Below are 11,958 nucleotides of genomic sequence, written 5' to 3'. Positions count from 1 at the left end.
TACGTAACACAGGCGTGACTCATCGTCGTCTCTAGACGTACTATTTACACTGCATGGGCAATGGGGTTTGAGCTACCAGTTCTGTTCTCTGCTTCTGTTATTCCATTTGTAAATTTATAAGTTTACTAGTTAGCGTGTCTGTAAGTTGCTATAGAATAGCTAACAATTTGTACTAAAAATACACGGATCGCATAATAAGATAACAATACTGTAAAAATTAAATATCAACATTAAAGTGACAGTTAATCCAAAAAGCAAAGTTTGTAAAATTAACAGTCACGGAGAGCGCGGCATCATAGGCTTACCAACTCTACTTTATAGGCATTTTCATGATGCGTCTAAGATAATGTTTTATAACGACAGAAAGAAATCTCCGATATCCATTTCTTTCGTGCGCCAATAAATTCACGAATAAGTTCCGTCGCATCTCCAACCATCCTGTACACAGGCTCGAGTATATATGTCCATATTAGTGCATGTCGCATGGATAATACCACGTCTCTTGAAAAATCTTCCACAAAAACTTAAAACAAAGTGTTATACTCACCGTATAAATATGTGTGGTTTTTTGTCTATTTCACGTAGACATATACTATAGAATAAGATATCCAATTAAGTGTCTATGGCAAGATTCACGATCAGCGATATATAGAAATAGATAAATCGTAGGTATTATTATTGCAAGCCATAGTGACTCTGAGTTAGTTACCCATCTATGTCATCGGCAATGTTTTTTTCCCATCTGAATTTTTATTTGAAGACATCCTCATTCCATCCAGAAATATGTACATTGACTGCGTCCGTGTACTGCAAGGTAAATCCAAGAGTGTATCTGACATACATCAGCGCGGGTGTGTCTTTCGGGCCATTTGTGCTCTTTCGGGCCTGTCTCCTCCAATATGAAATCTATCTGTTTCCGCAATCCACCTCGCTATTTGTTCATAGAAGAACGAACCAATTAACATTTCTAAAATATAAAATATGTACAAATAGCTGTGTTAAAAAATACCCACAATTTTATTGAGGTCAGCACGTCTGAACATCTTGCCCAAAGAGTCTAGCACCTGGACCTCACGTTTTTCGGCGTTTATAACAGCAAGGTACCAATGTGTATTTGTAACATTTATTGGAAGAACACCTATCAAATCAAACAATAAACATTTTACCAGGCATAAAAAATTGATAATGAAAGACCAATCGATCGTTTAAAAAAAATGCTACCATGTCATGCTTCAAGTAGGCTAGCACCCTTTGAACTAAACCAGGACACTGTGAAGTGCCACGGTTAGGGTAATTGGCTTCATTGGTCTCATCCTTTTCTGCATACCGCTTCATGATTGCAACTAAGCACGTAGTTTCAAGATAATTGTACCTCCTGGCCTCTTTTTCAAACTCTCCCGGGCCTTCAGCAGTTTAATATAAGCATCTATGACCACCTCATGGATTCCTCCCGCTCTAGCGCTACGTGGCTCCTCACGATGCGCTCCCACTCTAGCCAATGTTGCTGAGCAAATAGCTATGTTACAATAAGCAATAAATGTTTATTTGATTATGTTTTATGCATTCGCAACAGAAGAACAAGAAATAAAGAGAGCATTAAGAACAAAATAAAAAATTGTAAGCGTCTTTGCAGCATTTCTTCCCTTCCCCAATGCAGCACCGAAGTATTTCTGTTCAAGTTTGTAAAGTCAATAAACATTATGTATTTCAAATTCACAAGACTCCTAAAGCGCAATGCTACTTAAAAACAATGCCATCCATACTGAAAATGAGCGCAACTGATAGAAAACCAAATTCATATAAAAACTAACACAAAGAGCCTATGCACTCACGCCGTTATAACTATGAAATACAGTAACTTACATAGGAAACTCTTGAGGGTTCTATCATACTCTCCAACAATAACACCACAACCAAAAAGGCTCGGTACAACAAAAACGAAGTTAGGGTTGACTACAGTAGCCAAAGAAATGTTTGATGAATATAGACATGCCTCCAGTAATTATGGACCATTACTGCTGAATATATTACTTGAGCCATCAGTACAGTATGCAAAGGTGAACATAACTTGCCACACGATCTGCCAAGTCTAAATGATCTTGCATAACATGGATCTGCCAATACCTAAATCCTTCTCACGCCACGTCAAACCAAATTGGATTGATATCTTGATTTACAAGACCAAACGCTGCACAAGACATATACAACAAATCAAATATTTGATTTTTCCCATAGGCAGTACTAAGGATTTTGCCCTTTGGCATTTCATGACTGGTTTTTTCACCGGAGCTTGTAGCTCTGTTGCTCCAATCAAGAACAATTGTTTTGAACATTATATGAAGACATTTGGCCACTGAAGTCACAACCTAAATTGAATAAGATTAAAAAATATTGTGTACAACATCATTATAATAGCCTAAATTAAAAAAAATATTATAGTGATTAGTTAATAACTTGGCCTGTAGTACTAAATATTGTATGAAACAAAAAAAAATTACAGCTACAAAATACATTTATTTTTGTAAAGGTTGAGTAATCAGTTTTGTTGTGTTTTTTATGCAATCATATGACATGAAAATTTGCATCAATTCATATTAACCGACCTACTTCCTTATCAGAGCTCAGACCTTCATTCATATCACGATCAATAGAGGTATTTTTACCACAATTGAACAGAACCTGAGCCAAAGCATCAAGACAATAATAACTATTAAGTTGAAGGTTCAATGCAAACTTTTATCCTCTCATCACCGCTAAATACATCAAGCTGGTTCAGCAATTCCAACATTGTCCTTTGCACTTCTCTATCACCGCTAACTTCGCTGCAGAATGAAACAAAAAAAGTATAAATTAATTGACTGCAGACAAATAATATATATCCTAATCTGATGCTAATAATCATCCTATATAACATCAATTACCACCCAGCATGGAGATACTAAATATGTCTAAAGGAATACATCCCAAAAAGAAAAGAGTGAGTTTGCAGTGTAGAATCACACTGCATGAATTCTGTAAACTGCAAGTTGTTTATCAGGCTAACTGAAAAAAGTGAAATGCTAAAATGGTTAGTTTTAGGAGCCCTAGCATTTATATGATATTTTAGTATATTTCAAATAAAAATAATGGGATGTTACAAATATTGATTTCATAAATTTAATTACCTATCGGGATAAGTTGTGGACAGCCAGTTTTCAGAACTGTGGCATTAGTTTGTGGTGGTCCATACAAAAGAACACCTTTGGGGATGAATACCCAATTTCTGAAATCAATCTTTGTGTGTCATTGGCAACACTATTGCTTCCACAAGCTCTTGAATCGGTGTCACAACATAACATCATTTTACTGCTTGCAATGTATAAACTCAACCATAGTGTCGCTTTAACAGTCTATGCATCAATTGTACAAAACAAATTACATGTTTCCCAAGTCCTCCAATGTCATTGTAATCCTATGTAGGTTTCTCATCTACTTCCAATGCCATAACCCGTGAGTCATACTCTAAAGGCAATGTGTAAAGTATCAAGTAGCTGTCTTTGTTAACCCAAGAATTTAAAAATGAATCTGAGTTCTTCATAACTGACAAAATCAACCAACTACAAATGGCATGTGGAAGTAAACATATGCATTGTTGAATTACAATACGTGAAATGCAGAACAAAAATGTAATCCGACTCTAACAATTAGGGATCAGGATACCTTGATTTTTTTATAAAAAAGCATAGGGCTTCAGTTTGAGGTAATTTCTGAAATTGAAAAGGCACAAAATGAAAACACTATTCATAATAACTGAATCTCTGAAATGGAAAACACTAAAAATGAATGAAACTCGACACTCATATATTGAGAGATTCACTTAAGGACTGAAGGATATTAAATCGGTGACTAATCGTACACTGAGCACAAATTGAAAATACAACCACGCATGCCTCACCTTCTATTGTGGCAAAGAGGAAGCAAAAGGGCTCCTGTTTGTCCCGGGTGGCGGAGTGAGACGTCGGCAACGGCGGCCGTCCCCGCGAGCACGCAGATCCCGATGCCACGGCGCCGCGCGCTCCGCCGCTGGGTATCTCGAGCATGTGCGGCCGCATGGGCGCCGCGTGATCCACGTCCCGCGTGACCACCGGTGGCGGCTTGGGCTTGTTCTTGTACCCCGGCGACCGGCCTCGATGATGCTCGCCACCGGCCCGTCGACTCCTGCTGCCCCGTCCGTCACAGTGAGGGAAGGCCACCGCTGCTGTCGTCGGGGGTGGGGGAGGGCCACCATGGCCGCGCATCAGGGTGGGGGAAGGTCGCGGGGTTGGGGGCGCCGCCCGATCCATAGGGTGGGGGAAGGGGATGCCATGGAATGGCGACGCGGCGGGCTAAGGGCGACGATGGGGGCGTGGCAGATGTGGACGACTGTGGCCGGTCGCGCGTGGAGCGAGGGCGCGAGCGAGGATAAGGGCGCCCGCGCGATGGCAATGATGGCCACGCGAGATCGGTGGTATAGCGAAACTGCCGCCGGGCGGACGAATCACGGGAGCGAGGTTTCCTTTTGAGCTCTTTCCTTTTGTCACGAGGGCACGGGCGTACGAGCGTCGACTCATGGGATCGCACGGGCAGGACTATGGACCCATGTTGGAATGTCGCACCAAAAAGTGTCCACGCTTTGTTCTTTTTAGTTGCGAGAGTTGAACAATTTGATGATATTTGTGAACAATTTGATATATATTACTCCGGTATTTGGAATCCATAGAAAAAGTTTGTAATTTTTTTTTTAAAAATTTGGCATATGTCTAAGGTCTTGTGTTATCCCCAAATTACACGTCCAATAAATTACATTGAATAAATTATTGTAAATATAGTAATAAGACAGTATAAATATAGCTATAAGATGGTGTAAATGCGTAAAAAAATTCAGTTCATGAGAGGGGCTAAATCAATCAGTTAATGGCTAGACATATCTAACTTAAAAAAAAATTAATTTCTCCGAAAGTGAGATGTATGCTTTTTTTTAGGACGAGTGAGTAGCTGTCGACCGATGGTTCACCGTCACACTACATCAGTAGTGCCAATACCATGGTTGTTGCCGATTTGATCACCGACCCGTTTCGTCGTCATCATCTGACCCCATTTCTCAATGGAAAATCATATAACCACTGCAACTTTCGATAAAGAAACAACGAACAACATGACTCAACCGTGGGGAACTCTCGTAACATTCCAATTGGGCATGGAATCATTATTTGCTCTGCACAACACTTTGGAGAAATGGAAATACATAACCCAAGCAAAGTAGAGTATTGCATTGCATCCCACAAAAGCCTTGGCTTGATGAACGACACAGATGGATCCTATACCTAGCTGCTCTGCTGGATGAACGACACGACGGCCGCCATCTCCATCTTCGCGTTCTCGCCGTCGCCTCCGGCTTTGTCGATGAAGTAGACGTGCCCCTCGCCTTGGGTCTCGTACAGCACAGCCTCCTCCCCTGCCCACGCGCTTCCCCTCAGCGCGTCGACGTACCGCCGGCCTCTGCCCCTCAACGTGTCGAGCTCGGCCACGGTCACCAGAGCACGCCGGCAGCCGAGCTTCGTCCACTCCTCCGTCGGCAAAGCCAGAGGATTGATGAACGGGTGGTCGATCCCGTACCGTCCACTACTCACGAAGCCCCATGACCGCTCCGCCCTCTGCAGGAACCCGGGGTCCGTGCCCTCCGACGGCAACAGCTCCCCGCCGCGGAAGTACGGGTGCAGGAGCACCATCCCCTCGATCCGCGCCCCGCCTGGCAACCCGCTGAGACGGCGCACGCGGCCGCTCTTGTAGCGGATGAGGAACGGCGAGAAGTCGAAGCCGACCTCGGCGTCCGGACCCATGGAAGGCGCGGGGGGCGGGAGATGTGGTGGAGTCAACGGCAGCAAGAGCGCGAGCTTAGCTGCGCAGCTGTACGAGACGAGCAGAGCAGGAGAGCCCTCTCCCTATTTTTGGCAGTAAAAATCATCCGCTGGTCCAGCGTGTGGCACTGGCAGAGGCACTGGCACGGGCTGTGGCAACTGTCTCACCAGCTTCGGATTCGATACGCAATCATCAACCAATCAGGCAGCACATCAACACAATACCAAATTCACGGAAAAGAACGTCACATTTGGAAGCATCCAGAATATCACGAGCCAGAGGACAGTGCATTGCCAAGAAGGTGGGGGTCGAGGTGATGCCCACAAGAGCGTACCCCCGTTGAGGCCTCGTCTCTTCTGAGAGGTGCCTTCCATGGTGGCATCGACTTCTCCGGCGATGACGTCCGTTTTCTACGGTTCACCAGCCTGTTCGCTTGTTGGTTTTAGCCAGGACTTATCAGCCAGCCAACAGTGTTTTCTTCTTACATCAAACCAGCATCAGGCAGCCCAGAAAACCAACCAACGAACATGCCCCATGTCACAACAGCTTCTGCTTGTACAGTTCCAGTCCATGTTTTCCATCAGTAGTACACGATAAACAAGATCAGGAGTCAGAGCCACTATAGCCATAATGTGGATTGTCAACGGGGCGAGCATCCATGGTGGCAGCAGCAGTAAAGTGGTCACTAGAGTGAGCGCGACGTCCACAAACCACGGCAGCACTTGGAGAGCTTGATCAAGTGCGGTGACCTCGGTTCAAAGCTGTATGAATACCCTACAAGTGCGTGCCATCCGATTAAAAGCCAGCACCTTTAATGCAGAAAATGGATCATGATCCTACAGCATGCCTGCCCGTAAATTTCTCCCCCAGCCGCTACTTGGTGAGTAGTAGCATTTGATGGTCCATAATCCATGACTCTTCTCGACAGTGCGCCCAGCTTTAGGCGACCCAGGCCCAAAGTCTTCTATAGACCGCACTACCCAGTCCTAGAATAGCAGCCTCCCATAAACTTGTCTACTGACGAGCTCAAGACGACCTGATTGCTGCTGCCGAGCCGGAGTCGATCGGCCGGGAGATCACGCCGAAAGGCGCGGCCGACAGGGACACAGCACACTTCAAGCGCTGGTCGGCGCGGCTGGCTATTCCGTCGCCGGAGTGATCGCCCCCCGCCGCGCGTGGAGCAGTGCAGCACGAGCCAGCCAACAGTAGCCTCCCTGTCCATTAATGGATCACCTTTCCGTTTCCAAGCTCCAGTGAAACCGACGTAGTACATTACCCGGCCGCAGTAATAAACTTTTGGAAAGTTACATGTGACTGCGGTCACAAAGAAGGTAAAAAAGGACATCTCTCTGGTCACTCGGCCGCTGACAAAATACAGTATACGATATGATGGTCGTTACAGATGTCACCACTCACTAGTGACGACGGCTATAGCTACATACAGGGCTGATCGGAGTAGCACTACCACGCTGGCTGCCGACAAGAGAGCCCTGGTGAGCTCGCTATTAGCTGCCGTTGATGAACGCGGCGAGCGTGGCCATATGCATGGCGGCCTTGGGCGAGTCCAGGTTGTTGAGGAAGTAGCAGTGGCCCTCGCCGGGCGTGACGTAGAGGCGCGCCTGGCCGCCCCAGCCGCTAGCCCGGAGCGCGTCCACGTACGCGCGCTGGAAAGGGCCGAGCCGGTCCTGGTCCGACACCGTCATCAGCACCCTCGCGGACGGGAGCCGCCGCCACACCTCCGCCGGTAGCGCCGCCATCGGGTCCACGTACGGGTGGTCCATCCCGTACCGCCCCGCGCAGATGAAGTCCCACGCGCGCTGCGCGCCCCCGCTCACGTACCGGCCAAGGAAGTACGGGTCCAGCAGCGCCACGCCCTTGATGTTGATACTCGCGGCGGCGGCGCCGGCCTGCTGCTGCTGCTGGCCCGCGCGCATTGCCAGGTTGTGCGCGATGTTGCCGCCGGCGCTGTCACCGGCGAGAAACACGCGGGAGGCGTCGCCGTGCTTGGCGAGCCACGGGTCCCCGCCTCCGCTCCGCGCGTTCTCGAGCACCCACGCCAGCACCGTCCACGAGTCGTCGTACGCCGCCGGGAGCGGGTGCTCCGGCGCCAGGCGGTAGTTCACCGACACCGCGATGACTCCGGCCTTGGCTGTCAGCGCGTTCAGGTAGTTGTGGTACACGGGGTCGAACGCCGACTCCACCACGAACGCGCCGCCGTGGAAGTACACCAGCACGGGGAGCCTACCGCCGCCGGTGGCTACGGCGCGGCGGCTCGGCCGGTACAGACGCACCGCGAGGCCGGTCTGGTTGTCCACGACGACGTCCCTCGAGGCCACCCCGGTGCGCGAGTCCATGGACGCCGGAATGAACGTCGTGCCCATGAACCGCTGCACGCGGCCGCTCTTGTACTGGATCAGGAACGGCGAGAAGTCGAACTTCACCTCCATGTTGGGGGCCGTCGCCCTGCTGCGGAATGCCGACGCTTCCACCACCGCTGCTGCTCCCCTCGCCGCCGCCTCCCCTGCTCCGAACAACAACGCGCAGAGGCAGAGCGCCGCGGCGACGAGGAGGACAGGGGAAGCCATGGCCACGACGATGTGTGTGGGCGCGGTGGCAGCGACGAGTGAGTGACCGCGCACTGTTGTGCTGCGCGCCGCGGATGTGCCTGCCTGCGCGTCCAAATGCCACCCGGGGCTCGCTTGTTTATATGCACGGGAGAACCACTGGTTCGGTTCGGTGCGGCCGGCACGAACGTGGGGCCGGGCTGCCACGGCGCGCGCGCACTAAAGTGCCTGGGCACGCCACGGGGTGCTGCCTGGTGGTGGTGGTGGTGGTGGTGGTGCGGAGGGCTTCCGCGGGACGCGACCGGTGGCGTGCGTGACAATGCCCGACGTGGCCGACCTGTCATGTGTCCGCCTCACACTGGCGCGACGGTTTTGTTTGGTCAATGCGTGCGCCGGCCCGGAGGAGCACACACGCGCTGGGGTGGCGGCCGCACTGCACTGGGCCACTAGCAATCCGTAACCATCGGACGGTTATTGCTCGAGCCTCGAGCGAGTGAGTGCATGGAGCTGTCGATGTGTTTCCCTTGTCCTCGAGCCCAACCGACTCAGCTCACGCAGTAACCGGCGCGGAGCTAACTAACTCCTGCTGGTCCAAGCTCATGCGCAACGGCCATGGCGTTTATGTCCACCGCGCGCTCCTCCACGGACGTACGGCGTCACGGGACGAGGCGAGCGATCCGTGGCGGAGGCTTTGCGCCACTGCCGGCACGGTACCCCGGGTGTATCGGTACTCGGTAGGTTGATTTTGGAGCGTTCCGGCTCCGCCGTGCTCGCTGCGGTGGCTCGCTCGTCCTCCGTCCGCCGGCCCGCCAGCCGGTTCTAGAACCCAGATCCAGCAGTGGCATTTAAAGGCGCCATCTGTTGTAGGTTGGTTTCTCCCCGTCGTGCCGTGCCACCGTCTGTTGCGCTGCGGCAGGCCATGCCGGCCGTTTTTCAGAGCCTGCTGGCGTTTCACTGCTACTGAAAGCTACGTACACACGGATACTGTCCATCGCACTGTACTGATGCCGCCATTCACTAGCCGAAAAGCGACGCAGGTGACGCTGCTGTTCCATTACTCGCAGTTTAACCTGCTGAACTGCAGGACTCCCCACCCCAGTGATTCCAAGTACCTGCGCTCGGCCTCCTTTTAGGTTTCCCGACGCTTGCGGGACGTTGGAGGTTTTGGGACGGCCTGAATGCTTCGCCTGTACACTACTGCTAGCGGAGGCGGCGGATGTGCGGAAAGGATGATGACTGGCCGCGGGAAACGCCATGCGCATGCGTGCGTGTCTGGTGGTCTCTGAACTCTTGGTTTTCAGGCGATGTTGAGAGGGTGACGACGGACGAGTGATGGGGGCGCAGCAAACCATAACGCCAGCGATAGTATGGGGATGGATGTTCGCGCGGTAAATGTCAACAAACATTTCCGGCTATCGTCCTGTGGAAACTGGTAACTGAATGTGACGAGAAGTACTGCATCAACATCAATGCGTCATCTTGAGTCCATGTTCGTTTCACACCCAGGATCAGCAAACGGTACAGTGTGCAGACTTCTAAGACTTATCGTAGGTCACTAGATTATGCTCTTTGGGCCACATTGGCAACTTTTTTCCCCGAAGGGAAATGAATTCTATTAATAGCACAATTACATTTTTGTTTACATGCAACCCTTTGAACGTAAAGGGTATGTATATCCAGTGCCCCCTAAAAAACAATCTTCACCTCTAAACTACGTTGACGACTATGGAATTCGAACATGTAGGAAATCAATAACGATGGCAATAGCCAAAGGAGCATAACCCTCCAATCATCCTTCGTGACAGACACCAAAACTTGGAAACATCGTATGATCCAACGTCACGGAAACTTCTCAGGACACATCTGACACGTTCAAGAGAACATCGATTGCCTCGTCGTCGACTATGATCAAGCTAGCACCACCAGTACCATCACAGCTAGATCTAGAAGCCAAGATACTTGTCCAGCCGTTGGAAGATCAAAATCGAGCAAGCCGGTAACACATAGATGCAAATGGGGAACTCGATTAGTTGATTACCAGCCCCCATGTCACATGGACCCTGCGAAAATAGAAGGAACATGAAGACCTCTGGATTGGATCCCTAGAGCGGCAACCGCACTATAGATCTCTATGATAAATAAGATCTGGCGAGCAATTGACGAAGATGGTGCTAGCAGGCAGCTCATAGAATAAGCTTTATTCAATCTAATCTAAACCCTAAGAAACTATTGGACTTCAACAACAGAGGGTGACTCCCACTCCTTACCATCGGCGAGTCCGTTGCACGAGAAGGAGAGGGACCACGGTGTTCGCAAAAGGGCTATAATGGCAGCATCCGGGGCTAGGAGGAGGTGGAGGAGGAGTCGACGGCGAGCAGACGACTCTAATCAGACATGAAGACTGGTATGTTACACATGATGACTAAGTACGGGATGGTGTAGAGGTGGCGAAAAACACCAAAGTACTCAAACGGAGCTGAAAGCCCAACGAGCACGTGGTTGCCCCGGATGGACATGGCTGACATGTTGTGTGCGTGTGAATAATTCGTATGGTACACCTATGGAGACGATTATCTCATTTGTACAACCAAAATAATTCGTCATTCTATCGAATTCGTTCTCTTCCTCTTCCTCATTGAGCTTTTTCCACTTCGTGTTGCTAACATGACAAAGGAGTCGATATGGCAAGATTTGACGCTATAGGATTGGCGTTATCTCCCATTGTAGTGGTGACTCAGGGTTGTGTGTTGTTGTGATGGTTGTTTTGTTTTCGATCTCAATGGGGCAGTTTTTGTAATGGCATATGTTTTTATTGTTTTTCATCATTATAAATCGCCTTTTCTCTATAAATACATATCCGATAAACTTTTTATTGGTTGCTTTCCAGTAAAAAGTTATAACACTCGACGTATCTTGTTTTCCTGTGGATCCCTGCCCCTTGAGGCTTTTATTTGGATGTTGACGGATTCACCTCAATCCATATGTGTTGGAGTAGAATTTAGTTTAAATTTCACTCCAATCCATCCAAACATATGTGGATTGATGTGAATCCGACTATATCCAAACGAGGCCTGAATCTCTCGCTGATAGCCTCTTCTGCCATGATGCTAGCTCCAAAGACTCCGTCAGTCCGATGAATGCAGCAGGGACGACAAAGAAGATGTGTGATTTTACGCTGCATATTCTTTTGCCAAATCACACATTCGCATATCCTGATGCTTCGAATGACTGCAGGATGGTGGGCGGTGCTGCCCAGCCGCCCCTGCGCTAGGACTATGCGATGCTGCATCTACAACACGATTAAAAGCAAGGCTAATAGTACAATCTGCTGCTGGTGGTTATATAGATTTTCATAGCCCATCTCTCAAAGTACTCATATAATAGTTATCTCTTCACTATTAATACATAGTGCATTTATCTCTCTCATAATTTTTTTTGTTTTTATGTCTAAGCCGGCTGTAAACTCTCCCCTTTTCTCCACATCAGCATACAACTCACTTATAGCCTTTCACTATAC

At 48.9% G+C, this 11,958-nt stretch overlaps 2 protein-coding genes across 2 annotated transcripts; both read right to left on the bottom strand.

The window, feature by feature from the left end:
• Positions 1–5,196: 5,196 nt before the first annotated feature.
• LOC136473181 (tuliposide A-converting enzyme 1, chloroplastic-like) lies at positions 5,197–5,986 on the bottom strand. Its single transcript, XM_066470859.1, has one exon. The coding sequence runs from the start codon at positions 5,856–5,858 to the stop codon at positions 5,343–5,345; it is 516 nt and encodes a 171-aa protein (XP_066326956.1). The 5' UTR covers positions 5,859–5,986; the 3' UTR covers positions 5,197–5,342.
• An 819-nt stretch (positions 5,987–6,805) lies between these two features.
• Positions 6,806–8,547, bottom strand: LOC136473179 (tuliposide A-converting enzyme 2, chloroplastic-like). Its single transcript, XM_066470858.1, has one exon. The coding sequence runs from the start codon at positions 8,460–8,462 to the stop codon at positions 7,383–7,385; it is 1,080 nt and encodes a 359-aa protein (XP_066326955.1). The 5' UTR covers positions 8,463–8,547; the 3' UTR covers positions 6,806–7,382.
• Between the last annotated feature and the right edge of the window lie 3,411 nt (positions 8,548–11,958).

The sequence above is a fragment of the Miscanthus floridulus genome, chromosome 8 (genome assembly GCF_019320115.1).
Source record: "Miscanthus floridulus cultivar M001 chromosome 8, ASM1932011v1, whole genome shotgun sequence".
NCBI lineage: Eukaryota > Viridiplantae > Streptophyta > Magnoliopsida > Poales > Poaceae > Miscanthus > Miscanthus floridulus.
Note: the sequence above shows the minus strand (reverse complement) of the source record. Positions and strands in the feature narration are given on the sequence as shown.

What these genes read in the sequence shown, in the direction of transcription:
- LOC136473181 (XM_066470859.1), bottom strand. Translation starts at nt 5,858, where the DNA reads ATGGGTCCGGACGCCGAGGTCGGCTTCGACTTCTCGCCGTTCCTCATC.
- LOC136473179 (XM_066470858.1), bottom strand. Translation starts at nt 8,462, where the DNA reads ATGGCTTCCCCTGTCCTCCTCGTCGCCGCGGCGCTCTGCCTCTGCGCG.